Source organism: Bos mutus, chromosome 22, assembly GCF_027580195.1.
Source record: "Bos mutus isolate GX-2022 chromosome 22, NWIPB_WYAK_1.1, whole genome shotgun sequence".
NCBI lineage: Eukaryota > Metazoa > Chordata > Mammalia > Artiodactyla > Bovidae > Bos > Bos mutus.
Window position 1 is genome coordinate 14,480,547 of NC_091638.1, and position 19,923 is coordinate 14,500,469.

A 19,923-nucleotide genomic window follows, 5' to 3' on the forward strand; every position below is an offset into this window, starting at 1 on the left:
GCTCACCTCCACCTGCAGCTGGCTGCTGCTCATACCCTGGGTCATCGTAAGACAGGTTCCTCCACCCCTTCCATGTGGGCTCACAAGTCCCCTCCCACCCTTCTTCCTTCAGGGTCACCAGCTTCTGGACTATCCCTTACTGCTCCTAAGTATTCAACATGGTGTCTCCATGGGATCCTTCCTATTTCCACCAGACTCACTGTCATCTCCCATTTTCAAAACAGCCCTCCACCCCACACCCCTCTGCTCTTTCCTATGGTGATGCTCACCTCATACTGACTTCCTCAGGATCCCACGTCCCTCTAAATCCTCAACACACAGCAGTCTGACTTCTTCTTCCTCCCACTCCATGTTAAATAAATACATAAAACAGCTCTTGTTGGGTTCCTGGTTGACTTTTGTATCCACTCAACCCAGGGGACTCTTTGTAGTCCTTTTTCTTGGACGGTAACTTCCACATTCAGCCCTATAAACTCTTTTCTGAAATACCCACTCCTCTCCTGATTTTGCTCCTACTTCACGTACTCGCAGTTACGGACCAGAAGCTTCTCTTACAATCCTCCCATCTATTCTTCACATTGAAACCACAGTCACCCTTGTGGCACTTAAGTCAGATGACATCCATACCTTTCTTATAACTCTTAACCAGCTTCCTCTTGCTCTTAGGATCAAAACCAAGGCCCCCGACTTGGCTGAGGAGCCTTCCGCGGTCGCATTCCTGTCTCCTGCAGCCCTGCCTCTTGCTCACTTCCCTCCTGTCCCACTGGCCACGCTGCAGCTCAGGACTGAAAACAAGCACCTACTGTGTGCCAAGAACTCTTCTAAACAACAGTCATGCAGCTATGAACAAGACAGACAAATGTTCTGTCTTAATGGTGTTCAGTGGGGCGGTGGTGGGGAGGGAGTGGTGGGCACAAAAAAATTTTTTTTTACTTAAACAAAATAAACAAGGCAAGACAGTCATGCAAGCTATAAAGAAAAGCACAGCTGGCCAAGGGGTTAGAGGAAGTCTGTATGCAAAGGGCTTCATCTCACAGTTCTCAGGTTCAGGAGGAGGCTCTCTGCAGAAATCCATGCAAGAGAAGATGAACAGCAGATGTCTGCAGGTAAACACTGTGAGCAGGAAGAACAGCGAATGCACAAGTGTGGCAGCACGATCAGGGTGTGGGGGCTTCGAGGTCCCATGGGGAGGCCAGCGAGGCTGGAAGGAGGAAGCGGCTAAGAGGGTAGAGAGGACAAAGGTCATATGGGAACTGAGGAGCAGCCCCAAGGCCCAGAGGTGACAAAAGGAAGACAGGGAGCAGGGGGAGCCCTAGGAGTGACAACGGTGGAGGGGCCTTGCCTCCACAGGCTCTCTCCAGCTTAGGTCTGGGGACTGCAGTGCACACAGAGTGACGCAACGAGACCACCTGGGAGTTCTTTCAGCAGGCCAGGTGACAGACGGTGACGTGCTGCACCAAGAGAGACAACACATGGGAACACCTGACTCTAGCTCATTATGCATCCTTGACAAAAGGAAGAAAAAGATACATAAACTAAAATGTGCTGTCTCACACATTCCTCTATAGAATCACAGTCCGGACTGCAGTCCTCAAGCTTGTAACCTTGGAGTGTTGCCAGAGAGCCAAAAGGTCAGGACGTCAGTCTCTTTGTTATACACGATGTGTGTGTGTGTGTGTGTGGGTGGTGTGTGTGTGTGTGTGTGTAACTTCAGGTCAGTCCCAGTAGGTCAGCGCTGCCCTGAGATGTTAAGGTTTACCTACATTCAAAGTTACAACGCCACAAAACACCCTCATTGCATGAAACATTAGTGATTTTTGTGGATATAACTTCCTGTCATTAGTTCAGTTCAGTCGCTCAGTCATATCCGACTCTTTGTAACCCCATGGGCTGCCAGGCTTCCCTGTCCATCACCAATTCCCGGAGCTTACTCAAATTCATGTCCATTGAGTCAGTGATGCCATCCAACCATCTCATCCTCTGTTGTCCCCTTCTCCTCCCACCTTCAATCTTTCCCAGCATCAGGGTCTTTTCCAATGAGTTAGTTCTTCGCATCAGGTGGTCAAAGTATTGGAGTTTCAGCTTCAGCATCAGTCCCTGCAATGAATATTCAAGACTGATTTCTTTTAGGATGGACTGGTATAATCTCCTTGCAGTCCAAGGCACTCTCAAGAGTCTTCTCCAATACCACAGTTCAAAAGCATCAGTTCTTCGGTGCTCAGCTTTCTTTATGGTCCAACTCTCATATCCATACATGACTACTGGAAAAACCATAGCTTTGACTAGATGGAACTTTGTTGGCAAAGTAATGTCTCTGCTTGGTTGATCATAGCTTTGCTTCCAAGGAGCAAATGTCTTTTAATTTCATGGCTGCAGTCACCATCTGCAGTGATTTTAGAGCCCAAAAAATAAAGTCTGTCACTGTTTTCACTGTTTCCCCATCTATTTGCCATGAAGTGATGGGACCGGATGCCATGATCTTAGTTTTCTGAATGCTGAATTTTAAGCCAACTTTTTGACCCTCCTCTCTCACTTTCATCAAGAGGCTCTTTAGTTCTTCTTCACTTTCTGCCATATCATTAAGATGTGGTCAAATGTCATGGCCACAGAATCATCCCTATACTAAAATAGCCTAGCTTATATCCAATTAAAGTAAGTAGCAAGAGAAATGATTCTTCAGATCTACTTTCAGAAATAAATGTGATTCTGTAACATTCCCTTTATAGAAGACTAAAAAATGCAAACTAGTCTATGTGACAAAAGGCAAGTAAGTGGTTGCCTGGGGACAGGGACAGAGGAAGGATGAAGGAATTACCGAGGGTGCTAAGGAAACCTTTTGGAGGTGATGGAGATTTTCATTATCTTGACTGTGGTGATGGTTACACAGATGTATACATATATTCAGTTCAATTGGTCAGTCATGTCCAATTCTTTGCGACCCCATGAACCGCAGCACGCCAGGCCTCCCTGTCCATCAACTCCCAGAGTCCACCCAAACCCATGTCCATTGAGTCGGTGATGCCATCCAACCATCTCATCCTGTCATCCATTCTCCTCGTGCCCTCAATCTTTCCCAATATCAGGGTCTCTTCAAATGAATCAGCTCTTTGCATCAGGTGGCCAAAGTATTAGAGTTTCAGCTTCAACATCAGTCCTTCCAATGAACACCTAGGACTAATCTCCTCTAGGATGAACTGGTTGGATCTCCTTGCAGTCCAAAGGACTCTCAAGAGTCTTCTCCAACACCACAGTTCAAAAGCATCAATTCTTCAGTGCTCAGCTTTCTTTATAGTCCAACTCTCACATCCATACATGACTACAGGAAAAACCATAGCCTTGACTAGACGGACCTTTGTTGGCAAAGTAATGTCTGTGCTTTTGAATATGCTGTCTAGGTTGGTCATACCTTTCCTTCCAAGGAGTAAGCGTCTTTTAATTTCATGGCTGCAGTAACCATCTGCAGTGATTTTGGAGCCCAGAAAAATAAAGTCAGCCACTGTTTCCCCATCTGTTTGCCATGAAGTGATGGGACCGGATGCCATGATCTTTGTTTTCTAAGATCATGTTGAGCTTTAAGCCAACTTTTTCACTCTCTTCTTTCACTTTCATCAGAGACTCTTTAGTTCTTCTTCACTTTCTGCCATAGGGTGATGTCATCTGCATACCTGAGGTTACTGGTATTTCTCCCGGCAATCTTGATTCCAGCTTGTGCTTCCTCCAGCCCAGCATTTCTCATGATGTACTCTGAATATAAGTTAAATAAGCAGGGTGACAATATAAAGCCTTGACATACTCCTTTTCCTATTTGGAACCAGTCTGTTGTTCCATATCCAGTTCTAACTGTTGCTTCCTGATCTGCATAGAGGTTTCTCAAGAGGCAGATCAGGTGGTCTGGTATTCCCATCTCTTTCAGAATTTTCTACAGTTTATTGTGATCCACACAGTCAAAGGCTTTGGCATAGTCAATAAAACAGAAATAGATGTTTTTCTGGAACCCTCTTGCTTTTTCCATGATCCAGCAGATGTCTGCAATTTGATCTCTGGTTCCTCTGCCTTTTCTAAAACCAACTTGAACATCTGGAAGTTCATGGTTCACGTGTTGCTGAAGCCTGGCTTGGAGAATTTTGAGCATTACTTACTAGCGTGTGAGATGAGTGCAACTATGCGGTAGTTTGAGCATTCTTTGGCACTGCCTTTCTTTGGGATTGGAATGAAAACTGACCTTTTCCAGTCCTGTGGCCACTGCTGAGTTTTCCAAATTTGCTGATGTATTGAGTGCAGCACTTTCATAGCATCATCTTTCAGGATTTGAAATAGCTCAACTGGAATTCCATCACCTCCACCAGCTTTGTTCGTAGTGATGCTTCCTAAAGCCCACTTGACTTCACATTCCAGGATGTCTGGCTCTAGTTGAGTGTGAGTGGTCACACCATCGTGATTATCTGCTTTGTGAAGATCTTTTTTGTACAGTTCTTCTGTGTATTCTTGCCACCTCTTCTTAATATCTTCCATTAGTACTGACCAAATTGCAATTTTTTAACATGTGCAGTTTATGGTATGCCAACTATACCTCAATTAAGCTGACAGAAAAGGTTAAAAAAAAAAAAAAAAAGACACACTCACAAAAAGAACTGGACTAGACAGACTCCCATCCCTGATAAGATGGCAGACAAGATACCTGATCACTCTTCTAAGGAAAGCAGTTTTACTCTACGTCCTTAAAATGCCTCAGAGAGCTGACAAAAAAAAAAACAAAGAATAATCAAGCCAAAAATCAGCTGCAAGATGAAGGGATAAACAGACCACTGAAGTTTGCTTTCATTCTCTAAGCCTGCAGAACTTGGTAACTTTGAGCTTTGATGTCAAGGCCTCAAGGGCCCAAGGCAAGAGTAAAGTTGATATAAACTCTCCAGCTGCACCCTCAAGGAACCACAAGGAAAGCTGTCTTTCACAAAACTTAGCACACAAGAGAACGTTCCAGTGCAAGAGGAGGAAGGGAGGGAGCACTAAATACTAATTGAAGAAGACATCCATATTAATTATTAAGAATTAGCTCCAGTGTATATACCTCCATATACTTTTTAATACTGTGTAACTATTAAATGAAAAACATTGTTCTACCTGCTATATAAAATGAGACAAAGTAAGAATCTATATTTCTACTTTCTCATTTCTCATTTTCTCATTACAGGCAAAAATAACTCTGTAAGGATAAGCAAGAAAGCAACTGCGATAGTTATTTACCGGGGAACTACACAGAAGGGGACAGAAAAAGAAAAGGGACCATAGGCTGTGTACCTTTCTATACTTCCAAGGTCTGTAGTTTCATGAATGTGGTATCTCTTCAAAATATAAAATTATCTGAGAATAAACTCAACTAAGTGAAATACACAAAAAGCTTTATGAGTTAAATCACTTACATGAAAAAAAACTTGTAATATAAATACACAGAAACATCAGTTTTTGTGCACTAAATGTACTAATACTATGTAATAGTACATAAATGTACTAATACTCTAACACACTCAGCACAATTCCAAACATGTATTAGAAGACTCAAAATCATAAAGATATCAGGACTTCTGCATAGTCAATGGTGTTTTCAAAAGATGATTTCATAATTGGACAATCTGATTCTAAAATTTTTTCTGACATGCAAATGACCAAGAAGAGCCAAGACATTTATGAAAAGGAAGAATGAGGAGGAGAGATTTGCTGTACCAGCTATCAATACTAAATATGGAACTAAGTGATTTTAAATACTGATGTTTTCTAACAATTACTTTAATTGCCTTAAAATGACGATTATCCAGAGAGTCAACTTAAGATACTAAGGATACTGAGGTTATATAACATTTAAGCAAGTTCTAGAACCAAAACAAGTGGAAACAAAGAACATTTGATTAATTTATAACGTACTGGCACTCATTTAAAACAGAGCATCACATGAAATGAATGACTCATAATGTATCTATATCTATTTAAGATATTCCCCCAAAAGAGGTCAAAATCTGCAGCCACAAACTCTCACCACCATGTTATTAATAACAGCATGTGTATTAGTGACTCAGTCGTGTCCAACTCTTTGCGACTCCATGGCTCCTCTGTCCATGGTATCCTCCAGGCAAGAAGTCTGGGGTGGCTTGCCATTTCCTTCTCCAGGGGATCTTCCTGACCCAAGGACTGAACCCGGGTCTCCTGCATTTCAGATTCTTTACCATCTGAGCCATAAGGGAGGCTTCCAGGTGGCACTAGTGGTAAAGAACTCGCCTGTCAATGCAGGTGAAAGTAAGAGGCTCAGGTTCAATCTCTGGGTCAGGAAGATTCCCTGGAGGGGAATATGGCAACCCACTCCAGTATTCGTGCCTGGAGAATCCCCTGGACAGAGGAGCCTGGTGGACTATGGTCCATAGGATGGTAGAGAGTCAGACACGACTGAAGCAACTTAGCACGCACACACTCACATGTTAAAAGGTCGTCTCTTGTGTTGTCGGAAGAGAGTGTTTGCTATGAGCAGTGTGTTCTCTTTGCAAATCTCTGTGAGCCTTTGCCCTGCTTCATTTTGTACTCCACAGCCAAACTTGGTGCTATAAGTAGGTAAGTTTATGTCACTGGGTGTGTTTGTATCTGCTTTGGCAAACTTCAGGAGATGGTGAGGGACAGGGAAGCCTGGCATGCTATACACACACCCCACTGTGTGTAAACAGTGTGTTAAATATCAATGGTGTTTTTATACTGGAAGAACCAATGAAATCTTCTTGCCTAAAGGAGTCAAAGATGGCAGCAACCTGGGGACAGTGTTGTGGGGAGGGGTGCGGGAGGGGATCTGGTCCATTGGCTTCAAAATACAGCTTGAGACTCTCCTACACTTTAAACAGAAAGAGGCACTGGGAAAGAGGGAAGACTGACCAGGAGAGAGAGAAGAGTCAGAAAGACACCAAGAGCCTCTCCCCTTCACAGGCAAAATTTTCACTGTTTCCTTACATATGCCCAAAGAGGCAAAATCAAAACACTTTGATATTAACACTTATCAGCCAGGAAATGTCTGAACACATCAGAGAGCAAGAGAGTTAACCAGACAGTCTTACCTCGGTGGCTATAAGATAGATCAGCTCTCCCAGGGTTGGTAAAAGGCATTGTTTTAATTTGCTGTTCCTAAAATTTTCCCTGATTAATTCAGTTAAAAGAGTGATTGCCTGAAAAGAAGGGGGAAAATGTATATTATTTCATGCATACCTCTCAGTTCTTTACCCTATATGTAACAGGAAAGACATTCCACAAAATCCATTTGACATTTTTAACAACTGGTCTACAAATGATTTTCAATATATGGACCTTATTCCTGAAGAAAAAATAGGAACTCTCCTAGACGATGATGTAAATTTGTTGTTGTTCAGGCACCAAGTCACATTCGACTCTTCACAACCCCATGGACTGTAGCATGCCAGCTTCCCTGTCCCTCACCATCTCCTGGAGTTTGCCAAAGCAGATACAAACATACCCAGTGACATAACTTACCTACTTATAGCACCAAGTTTGGCCTTGGTGTACAAAATGAAGCAGGGCAAAGGCTCACAGAGTTTTGCAAAGAGAATGCACTGGTCACAGCAAACACCCTCTTCCAACAACACAAGAGACAACCCTAAACACAGATGTCACCAGCTGGTCAATATTGAAATCAGACTGATTATATTCTTTGCAGCCAAAGATGGAAAAGCTCTATACAGTCAGCAAAAACAAGACAGGGAGCTAACTGTGGCTCAGATCATGAACTCCTTATTGCCAAATTCAGACTTAAACTGAAGAACATAGGGAAAACTAGGAGGCCATTCAGGTATGACGTGAATCAAATCTCTTATGATTATACAGTGGAAGTAACAAATAGTTTCAAGGGATTAGATCTGATAGACAGAGTGCCTGAAGAACTATGAACAGAGGTTTATGACACTGTACAGGAGGCAGGGATCAAGACCATCCCCAAGAAAAAGAAATGCAAAAAGGCAAAATGGCTGTCTGAGAAGGCTTACAAATCACTGAGAAAAAGAGAAGTGAAAGGCAAAGGAGAAAAGGAAAGATATATCCATTTGAATGAAGAGTTCCAAAGAATAGCAAGGAGAGATAAGAAAGCCTTTCTCAGTGATCAATGCAAAGAAATAGAGGAAAACAACAGAATGGGAAAGACTAGAGATGTCTTCAAGAAAATTAGAGATATCAAGGCAACATTTCACGCAAAGATGGGCAGAATAAAGGACAGAAATGGGATGGGCCTAACAGAAGCAGAAAATATTAAGAAGAGTTGGCAAGAAGACACAGAAGAACTATACAAAAAAAGATCTGAACGACCCAGATATCCATTGCAGTGTGATCACTCACCTAGAGCCAGACATCCTGGAATGTGAAATCAAGTGGGCCTTAGAAAGCATCACTAAGAACAAAGCCAGTGGAGGTGATAGAATTTCAGCTGAGCTATTTCAAATCCTAAATGATGATGCTGTGCAAGTGCTACATTCAATATGTCAGCAAATTTGGAAAACTCAGCGTTGGCCACAGGACTGGAAAAGGTCAGTTTTCATTTCAATCCCAAAGATGGGCAATGCCAAAGAATGTTCAAACTACCACACGATTGCCCTCATCTCACACGCTAGCAAAGTAATGCTCAAAATCCTTCAAGCTAGGCTTCAGCAGTATGTTATCTGAGAACTTCCAGATGTACAAGCTGGATTTACAAAAGGCAGAGGAACCAGAGATTAAACTGCCAACATCCGTTGGACCATAGCAAAAGCAGGAGAATTCCAGAAAAACATCTACTTCTGCTTCACTGACTATGCTAAAACCTTTGACTGTGTGGATCACAACAAACTGTGGAAAATTCTTAAAGAGACGGGAATACCAGACCACCTTACCTGCTTCCTAAGAAAACTGTTTGCAGGTCAAGAAGCAACAGTGAGAACTGGACATGAAACAACAGACTGGTCCCAAATTGGGAAAGGAGTACGTCAGGGCTGTATATTGTCACCCTGCTTGTTTAACTTATATGCAGAGTACATCATGCGAAATGTCAGGCTGGATGAAGCACAAGCTGGAATCAAGACTGCCAGGAGAAATATCAATAACCTCAGGTATGCAGATGACACTGCCCTTATGGCAGAAACTGAAGAAAAACTAAGGGACCATTTGATGAAGATGAAAGAGGAGAGTGAAAAAGCTGGTTTAAAATTCAATATTCAAAAAACAAAGATCATGGCATCCAGTCCCATCACTTCATGGGAAATAGATGGGAAAACAATGGAAACAGTCACAGACTTTATTTTGGGAGGCTCTAAAATCACTGCAGATGGTGACTGCAGCCATGAAATTAAAAGATGCTTGCTGCTTGAAAGAAAAGCTATGCCCAACCTAGACAGCATATTAAAAAGCAGAGATATTACTTTGTCTTCAAAGGTCCCTACAGTCAAAGGTCTGATTTTTCCAGTAGTCATGTATGGATGTGAGAGCTGGACAAAAAAGGCTGAGTGTGGAAGAACTGATACCTTCAAACTGTGGTGGAGAAGACCCTTGATAGTCCCTTGGACACCAAGGATATCAAACCAGTCAATCCTAATGGAAATCAACCCTGAACATTCATTGGAAGGGCTGATGCTGATGCTGAAGCTCTAATACTTTGGCCACCTGATGCAAAGAACTGACTCATTGGAATAGACCCTGATGCTTTGAAAGACTGAAGGCAGGAAGAGAAGGGGATGAGAGAGGCTGAGATGGTTGGATGGAATCACTGATTCAATGGACATTAGTTTGAGCAAGCTCCAGGAGATGGTGAAGGACAGAGAAGCCTGGCCATGCTGTAGTCCACGGGGTTATAAAGAGTCAGACACAGCTGAGCGACTGAACAGAAACAACACTTACAGCATTTATCAGTTACCAAGCACTTTCACTATATCGATAATCTGCCAGTCAACTGTGGCTCTGTCTTTAAAGCCAGAAAACCTAGGCTGAGAGAGTGGAAACAACTTGCCCCACACACCATCCATGCCACTTGGAGGCTTATACTGCATTAAATATTGCATGCAATTCTTATACCGCATTAAACTTTTAAGTGATTCCTTCAAAAATATGAGAGGGGCAATATTATAACAACATTTCAGTATAATTCACTTTGAAATTCTGCAGCATATTTTTATCAGATCTAGTTAATTTCCTGGGACTCATGCAGAGAAAATCCCATGCTCCATGCCAGAATTTATACCACAGAACACAAGGTTAATCAAATCACACTGGGACCATAAACTAGGGTTGAATGGTTTCAGAATGATACATATAGAATGAGATGGGGGGAAATGTATGTAAGTAGTATGGAAACATTGCTCTGAAACAGTGCAACTCAAAACATGGTGTACAAACAAGACTATTTCTCATGGTGATTAAGACCGAGGTTTTTAAACTGAACATATATCAAAACACAATGTTGCACACCTAAAACTAACACAATGTTGTATGTCAATTATATCTCGCTTTACTCATTTAAAAGTTTAAAAACTGAAAGTGAGCAATTTAAAATTCAGAACAATTTCACAGTGTTATAATACAACATCCCAGCACATGATCACTGGTTCCACTTTGTAAACAAGAGTGTGGACAAGCTGGAGCTGGACATCAAGCCGCTGCACGATAGTCATGCACGGGAGGAACACTTGCGGTGGGGACAGTTTTGATTTATAACTGACCTACAATGAGCTACATTTTCTTGTTTTTCTGCCGTGCCGTGTTGATCAATCCAAACAGGGATTGATCCTGGGGCCACCGCAGTGAAAGCTCCGAGCTGTAACCACTGGACCGCCATGGCATTCCCCCAGTTGTACATGTTTACAGTGTATAATTAGATACATTTGACATACACACATCCCATGTGAAACCACCACCACAATCAAGACAGCAACAGCCTCAAGTGTTTCCCCAAGTTCCCTTGGTAACCCCCATCCCACTACCTTTCTCTTCCACCAATTTACTTTCTGTCGTTAGTTTGCATTTTCTACAGTTTATATCAGTTGGATCACATATCATGTATCCTTATTTGTCTGGCTTCTTTCACTTAGCATAATGCATCTGAGATTAAAGCATGCTATTTTATTTATATATAATGCATTCTTTTTTATTGCTGAGTACTCTTCCTCCATATAGATATAACATCTTATGTAACCCCACCACTTACTGCCTTCCTCCCTATATAAAATGGTTGAGGAGGAAAAAGCAATCATATACAACACATTAGCCTTTGCAGGTCATTTCCACACACAGCATGTCTTTTCCTTTATCCTGGATTTATCATCCACTGATCATTCATTAATATTACATTGAACCATCTGAAATTAACAATGCTCAGCCATTTTTACCCTATGAAAACCACACACTTACCATAAAAGAGTGGATAAAGGCAAGTTTTCTAAAAAGAAAGGAAACGATTTTTTTAAAGAAACCTAGGAATATGAGGAAAGAAACAAGAACATAATAGGCAAAAATACAGGTAAATAGTCTTTCCTTCTCCTATTAAGCTTTCTAAATTATCTTTGATGTTTGAAGCAAACATTATAAAAATGCTTGATTTGGTTCTAAATGTATTTAGAGGATATATTTTACTCATTACTGACCAGGGGATTTCTGCATAAACTAACGCCTATGGCCAGCAATGTGCTATGTAAGTGAACACTGAAACATCTCTGGTCAATAACATTAAGGTAATAAAAGACATATCAATACATATTTGGTCAATAATATGCTAACTATATAAAACTGAAGGAGGTTAAATGGTTGAAAAAGGAGGTTTTCTATACTTCACTTGAACGGGAGAAATGATGATACCACTAGACTGTGATTAAATTATATATACTATAAATATAAGCAATGTTTAAAAAAAAAAAAGATGATCTAAATAAAAGAAGAGGTATATTTTTATGTATGTGTGTGTATTCTATTTTCTATACAATATGATGTTTTGACATCTTAAACAAACCATTCTGGCTGGGGAGAGAATGACCTTCCTAGGGCCAGCCAATTCTTAGAGGTAGCTAAGGCCCAGGAAAAATGAGTGTTAGTCACTCTGTCATGTCCGACTCTTTGCAACCGCGTGGATTATAGTCCACTAGGCTCCTCTGTCTGTGCAATTCTCCAGACAAGAATACTGGAGTGGGTAGCCATTCCCTTTTCCAGGGGACCTTCCTGACCCAGGGATCGAACATGGGTCTCCCACATTGCAGGCAGATACTTTATAGTGTGAGCCACCAGGGAAGCCCCAGGAAAGCAAGTCTTCAATATGCTAACCAGCAAATCCAGAACCATACCTCCTCTATCTGGTCCTTATACCTCAGAAGGCAATACTCTTCCGTCTTCATCATCCTAGGCCAGGTACCAGGCAACTAGAGACTGTCATTATTCCCACAGGCTGCTGAAAGTATTCAGACCAACCAATTCTAAGCTATTTATCCTGCCCTGCCTTTCCCGTGGAAACCCCAACAAAGGCCAAAGCCTAAGCACTCCTGTCTTCTGCCTCCTGACCACCTTGGTGTTTTTCCACATGGCTCTGTATGCCACCTGTCTCGAGGAGCACTAAGCATAATCAACTCTATTTTCCTGAGCCTCTGCTCTTTCTCCTCGTGTGGCCAATCCTGACTGACCATCTCATAAATCAATACAAAAAGGAGATATACTAGGTTCATAGATAGTAAGACTCACAGTAAAGATGTCAATTTCCCCCAAACTGATAGCCTGGTTTATCGAAATTCCTATCAAAATCCTACCAAGATTTTTTTGTAGATATTGACAAGATTATCCTACAATTTATGCAGAAAAACAGAAGTATCAGAATCGCCAAAACAATTTTGAAAAAGGACAATAAAGTGGTTGAAAACTGTTCTATCTGGTTTCAATACAGTATATTGTTACAGTAATCAAGACTGTGAGGCAGTGTCAGAGAGACAGGCTCTCAGATCAATGAACCAGAACACAGAATTCAGAACTAGCTCCACACTAGTAGATTTTTGACAAATGTGCAAAGGCAGTATAATGGAGGAAAGTCCATCTTTCAACAAATGTTGCTGGAGCAATAGGCTTTCCACTGGAAAAACAAGTAAATCTCAGCCTAAGTCTGACACTTTATACGAAGTATTAACTCAAAATGGATCACAGACTTAAATGTAAAACAGAAAAATAGAAGTAAAAAAAAAAAATACATATATATATTAAAGTCTTCAGAAACTAGGTAAAGAGTAGATCTGATACCAAAAGCACAGAGACATTGTACCAAAGAAGCTATACAACTCGAAAATAAGCATATGAAAAGACGTTCAACAGTACTGATGGTTAGGAAATGCAAATTAAAACCACAATGAGCTATCACTACACCGCTAACAAAAACAGAGTGACGATAGCAATTGCTGCTAAGGATGGAGAGAAACTGGATGGCTCACACCATCTCTGGTGGGAATGTAAAATGGTACAGCCATGCTGGAAAATAGTTTGGCACTTTCTCAATAAAAACACAACAAATGAACCACTAAACATGCAGCTGCCACAGGACCTAGAAACTGCACTCATCAGCATTTATCCCAGAGAAATCAGTACTTCCATCCACACAAAACCTGTTGTTCAATTTTACAGCAGCTTTATTTGTAACGGTCAAAACTGAAAATGATCCAGGTTATCTTTCAACAGGTAAATGAATACAGAATACTATTCAGATCAGATCAGATCAGTCGCTCAGTCGTGTCTGACTCTTTGCGACCTCATGAATCACAGCACGCCAGGCCTCCCTGTCCATCACCAACTCCCGGAGTTCACTCAGACTCAGGTCCATCAAGTCAGTGATGCCATCCAGCCATCTCATCCTCTGTCGTCCCCTTCTCCTCTTGCCCCCAATCCCTCCCAGCATCAGAGTCTTTTCCAATGAGTCAACTCTTCGCATGAGGTAGTCAAAGTACTGGAGTTTCAGCTTCAGCATCATTCCCTCCAAAGAAATCCCAGGGCTGATCTCCTTCAGAATGGACTGGTTGGATCTCCTTGCAGTCCAAGGCACTCTCAAGAGTCTTCTCCAACACCACAGTTCAAAAGCATCAATTCTTCGGTGCTCAGTTTTCTTCACAGTCCAACTCTCACATCCATACATGACCACAGGAAAAACCATAGCCTTGACTAGACGGACCTTTGTTGGCAAAGTAACGTCTCTGCTTTTGAATATGCTATCTAGGTTAGTCATAACTTTCCTTCCAAGAAGTAAGCGTCTTTTAATTTCATGGCTGCAGTCACCATCTGCAGTGATTTTGGAGCCCCCCAAAATAAAGTCTGCCACTGTTTCCACTGTTTCCCCATCTATTTCCCATGAAGTGATGGGACCGGATGCCATGATCTTCGTTTTCTGAAAGTTGAGCTTTAAGCCAACTTTTTCACTCTCCACTTTCACTTTCATCAAGAGGCTTTTGAGTTCCTCTTCACTTTCTGCCATAAAGGTGGTGTCATCTGCATATCTGAGGTTATTGATATTTCTGCCAGCAATCTTGATTCCAGCTTGTGTTTCTTCAAGTCCAGTGTTTCTCATGATGTACTCTGCATAGAAGTTAAATAAACAGGATGACAATATACAGCCTTGACATACTCCTTTTCCTATTTGGAACCAGTCTGTTGTTCCATGTCCAGTTCTAATTGTTGCTTCCTGACCTGCATACAAGTTTCTCAAGAGGCAGATCAGGTGGTCTGGTATTCCCTTCTCTTTCAGAATTTTCCACAGTTTATTGTGATCCACACAGTCAAAGGCTTTGGCATAGTCAATAAAGCAGAAATAGATGCTTTTCTGGAACTCTCTTGCTTTTTCCATGATCCAGCGGATGTTGGCGATTTGATTTCTGGTTCCTCTGCCTTTTCTAAAACCAGCTTGAACATCAGGAAGTTCACGGTTCACATATTGCTGAAGCCTGGCTTGGAGAATTTTGAGCATTACTTTACTAGCATGTGAGATGAGCGCAATTGTGCAGTAGTTTGAGCATTGCCTTTCTTTGGGATTGGAATGAAAACTGACCTTTTCCAGTCCTGTGGCCACTGCTGAGTTTTCCAAATTTGCTGGCATATTGAGTGCAGCACTTTCACAGCATCATCTTTTAGGATTTGGAATAGCTCAACTGGAATTCCATCACCTCCACTAGCTTTGTTCATAGTGATGCTTTCTAAGGCCCACTTGACTTCACATTCCAGGATGTCTGGCTCTAGGTCAGTGATCACACCATCGTGATTATCTGGGTCATGAAGATCTTTTTTGTACAGTTCTTCTGTGTATTCTTGCCATCTCTTCTTAATATCTTCTGCTTCTGTTAGGACCATACCATTTCTGTCCTTTATCGAGCCCATCTTTGCATGAAATGTTCCTTTGGTATCTCTGATTTTCTTGAAGAGATCCCTAGTCTTTCCCATTCTGTTGTTTTCCTCTATTACTTTGCATTGATCGCTGAAGAAGGCTTCCTTATCTCTTCTTGCTATTCTTTGGAACTAATAAGCAATAAAAAGTAACAAAATGTGAACACAGGCAACAACCAGAATGAAGAGTCAGAGAATTAGGTTAAACGAAAAAGCCAGCTCTGAAAGGTTATATACATCTTCAAAATGAAAGAAGTACAGAAATGGAGAACGGATTAGTCAGTCGCCAGGGGCGGGAAGGAAGAGCATGAGATAGAGGGAAGTGGGTATGGCTATAAAGGGCAATAAGGGTGATCCTTGTGGTGATGACACTGTTCTGTTCATTAACTATCTCAACATCGACATTCTGACTGTGATACTGCCTGACAGTTCTCCAAGATGTCACCATCAGGGAAAATTAGATGAAGTACCATATATACCCAGCATCTCTCTGCACTATTTATTACAACTGAATGTGAATCTACAATACCCCAAAATAAAATTTTAATTTTTTCAAGTTAACCTCATTCTAAATTCAAAACCCAGATCCAACTTTCTGTTTCACAATATTCATAGCAGGGACATATAGCTCTGTTCCATTTTATCATCCACTGGCCATTTGGTATCAGTAAACATCACAGGAAATTAAAACATTTTAATGCTACAGACCCTTAAAGATATAAAACTGTCTGAACTGCCTCCAACATAACAGAAACTGCTTTGAAACTGAGTGCCTTATAGACAGACAAACATCATATGACCTATGCTAGAAAAGTCACAGCAGCCCAACATCTCACTTGCAAAACTTAACCTTGGATACCATTTTACAATGCACAACAAATAAGTTTCCCTGCGATATTACTGTATAGATTTTCAACTCATTCCGTAAAAATTTCAAGAAACATTAATATTAAAAAGGAAAACTATAAGAATAAACACATAAATGACTAACATCAAGCAGGAAAAATAACTTTATTGATGTAAGCATGACACTAAAATATGCCAATACTAAACAGAACAAAAACCGTAAACAAGATTGTTTAGTTCTTCCAACTCAGAAATCCAAGTAATAGGTGGATATTGTTCTTAGGCATGTTTCTCCTATAGTGTATAAAAATTTACCTGGCCTTTTAACAATGAAGCTAAAATAGATTTTTTTAATGGGATGGATATTCATGTATTATGCTACTATTGTATGTATTTTTTGGAAAATCTAAGGAAAATGAGGAGAATGGAGGGTGTCTTACTTCTAGGATTATTATGCTTTAAGGCATATCTACACAATCACTGATTCTATTACCCTAAAAGAAACTATGCTTCTGTAACTATAGGCATGACTGGTTGCTTGATTACTTCAAATAACAATAATTATTTATAATTATAAATAATAATAATTATTATAATAACAACCAGATACAATAATAGGATTGTAAACCTATTTCTTAGGCCCGTATAGTCAAAGCTATGGGTTTTCCAGTAGTCATGTATGTGGTGATGAAATTGTATAAATGTAAGAGCTGGACAATATAAAAAGGCTAAGCGCCAAGAATTGTTGAACTATGGTGCTGGAGAAGACTCTTGAGAGTAACTTGGACTTCAAGGAGATCCAACCAGTCCATCCTAAAGGAAATCAGTCCTGAATATTCATTGGAAGGACCGATGCTGAAGCTGAAGTTCCAATACTTTGGCCACCTGATGAGAAAAGCCAATTCATTGGAAAAGTTGGGTAAGATTGACAGCAGGAGGAGAAAGAGAAGACAGAGGATGAGGGGGTTGGATGGCATCACTGACTCAGTGGACATGAGTTTGACAAGCTCCAGGAGATGGTGAAGGACAGGGAAGCCTTGCATGCTGCAGTCCATGGGGTTGCAAAGAGTAGGATACAACTGAGAGACCGAACAACAACAAAATCCTATATCTTAAACTACTCTGAGGTCTTAAACTCTTTTTACAACTGTGACAAGGGAAAGCCAGGCCTCTCTCAGCTTTATCTGAAACTATCAGATTGACATCAGGTCGGATGTGCTTCAATTTCACATACCCGAACTGAGTCTCTTAGGCAGAGAGACAGAAGGTGAAGAAGTTCTGCAATTATAAAACTCATATTCTGAACTCGCACAGAGTTTGCTGGCTCCTGACTCTAAAATATAGTTTTTAAATGTCCATGTTAACAGGTATACAATTAACAGCTACAAATAGAAATTGAAATAAACTCCAGACCAAAGAGACTAGAGTGTTTTATTAGGCCAAAGGGACATTTTTTAAGCCCCATATAACTGTTTCCAATGGGAAATACAGCAGCAGACATCACAACAACATAAGCTTTTAAATTAGATACTGTTCAGTATTCTTCCCTGTGGAGTCCCAACCCCTCAAGCAGGAGCATTTCACGATCTCAAAGGAACAGAGAATTCCAACGGATACCACTCAGCCCAACCTTTTTCTTTCTTAGAACACCATTTTCAATGTCCCAAACACAGCTTGCTCACATAAAACATGAACTTCATAATCCTGGCTTTAATTTTATTTGTATTAAATCTCAGACTCCGCTGGGAACTGCATTTCAGATCCGTAGACTTGAAACTTCAAGTTCTCATTTTCAAAAGTGTTGGTTTAAACAGTGTGAGAGAAAGAAAACACACTAGAAACAGATAAGAGAAGGCAGAAACAGAAAGATGGTAAACTTATCTGAAGAGAAAACAAATCTGTGCTGTATCTAATAACTGGAAATATTACTGCAATGTTGCAACGCTGTAAGAAGTTGTCCTCAGTGACTTCTGGATATCAAAGTGGATATAATCTTTCATCTCTAATGCTCTGCATATTATTGATAACTGGGTTACTGCATTCAAATTGGCATCTAACCCCTAAAAGTAAATAATCAGGGAGAAAAAGTCAGTACTGCTATGTTGCCACTACCCTGCGGAGGCCTCAATGTAAACAAACCACCTGGAACTGGTGGAATTTTTTCTCTTAAAGATTACGCACTGTCAGGAAAAGCAAATAAATGCATAAGTAGATTTCTTTAACAGCCATCAAAACAGTTTAGAAGCGCTTGGTACACAAATTTTATCAAGTTCCCTGATTTTTTTTTTAATTAGATGTCAACAAACTTCAAAACTGCCAAAGAATGTGTCGCTTTTTGGCCACCAATCACCCAATCCCTCTTCCTAACACCACTCAAGTTCCTTTTGAAGAAAAACCTCTCCTGTACTGTGCTTGTCTGTGAGATGACAAAGCAGGCCCTCCAAACATGGAAACTGCAAGGGTCCTGGCTCCCTTCAGAAACATCTTCCCTCCAGAAACATCTTCCCTCCTGCTGCTGCTGCTAAGTCGCTTCAGTTGTGTCCGACTCTTAGCGACCCCATGGGCTACAGCCTACCAGGCTCCTCCATCCATGGGATTTTCCAGGCAAGAGTACTGGAGTGGGTTGCCATTGCCTTCTCCATCTTCCCTCCTAGTCTGGTTCAATTAAAGTTAAATCAGAAATACAGACACAGATGTAGAAAACAAGCTTATGGTTACCAGGGGATCTGGGGTAGGGAAAGTTATAAATTGGGAGACTGGGATTGACATATACACACTACTACATATAAAACAGATAACTAATAAGAAACTCTTATACAGCACAAGAAACTCTACTCAATACTCTGTAATGACCCGTATGGAAAAAGAACCTTTAAAAAAGTAGATATACGTATGTGTACAACTGATTCACTTTGCTATACACCTGAAAACTAACACAACGTTGTAAGTCAACTATACTTCAATAAAAATGTTTAAAAAATAAACTACATCACTGGCGGATTTTTCTTTGTTCTTTATATCTTATCAGAGAATAAAATTTTGTGTTAATTACCTCAAAATCAGAGGTCTTTAAAAATAAAATAATAAATCAGAGTTTTATTCAAAATTAAAAAAAAAAAAAAAAGACGAGGTCACAACCTAAACATCCAGCAAGGCTCCTGCTCAGAAACCTGAACCTGGAGTGGAGTGGCACAGAATCAACAAAGAGCTGAAGTTTACTAGCAGTGGCTCCAAGACAGACTCCAAGAGGGCCCTGCTCCAAAGGCCCTCTGGAGCCGCCAGGCCCTGACTGCTCTCATCCTTCTCTTGGGGTCTCTGACCTTGCTCATTTCCCCTAATCAACACCCTCTATGATCAAGTTAGGCAGTCAACCTGCAGAAGCGGTGAACAGTACTTGTGCTGTGCAGTTCCTCTCCCTTCCTGGACACATGAAAATATTTCCCAGCTCCCCTGAAGTTGAATGGGACCATGCTAATAACTCTAACCAACTGGCTGAAAGTAGAAATGATGCGTGTACATGTGTGCGTGCTAAATCTTTTCAGTTGCGTCCGACTCTCTTCGACCCTATAGACTGTAGCCTGCCAGGATCCTCTCTGTCCATGTAATTCTCTAGGCAAAACTATTGGAGCGGGTTGCCATGCCGTCCTCCAGGGGATCTTTCCGACCCAGGAATCCATAGGCAATTTT

General features: G+C 41.0%; 1 protein-coding gene across 3 annotated transcripts in view; it reads right to left on the bottom strand.

The window, feature by feature from the left end:
* ULK4 (unc-51 like kinase 4) overlaps window positions 1-19,923 on the bottom strand; it is a 502,164-nt gene that overhangs the window by 410,231 nt on the left and 72,010 nt on the right. For all 3 annotated transcript variants that reach the window (XR_011461930.1, XR_011461929.1, XM_070359559.1), the window contains exon 18: window positions 7,089-7,196. Coding sequence is in view for 1 of the 3 variants with exons in the window: in XM_070359559.1 (XP_070215660.1) it covers window positions 7,089-7,196 (108 nt within the window). In the remaining 2 variants the exon portion in view is untranslated. The remainder of the gene's footprint in view (window positions 1-7,088; window positions 7,197-19,923) is intronic.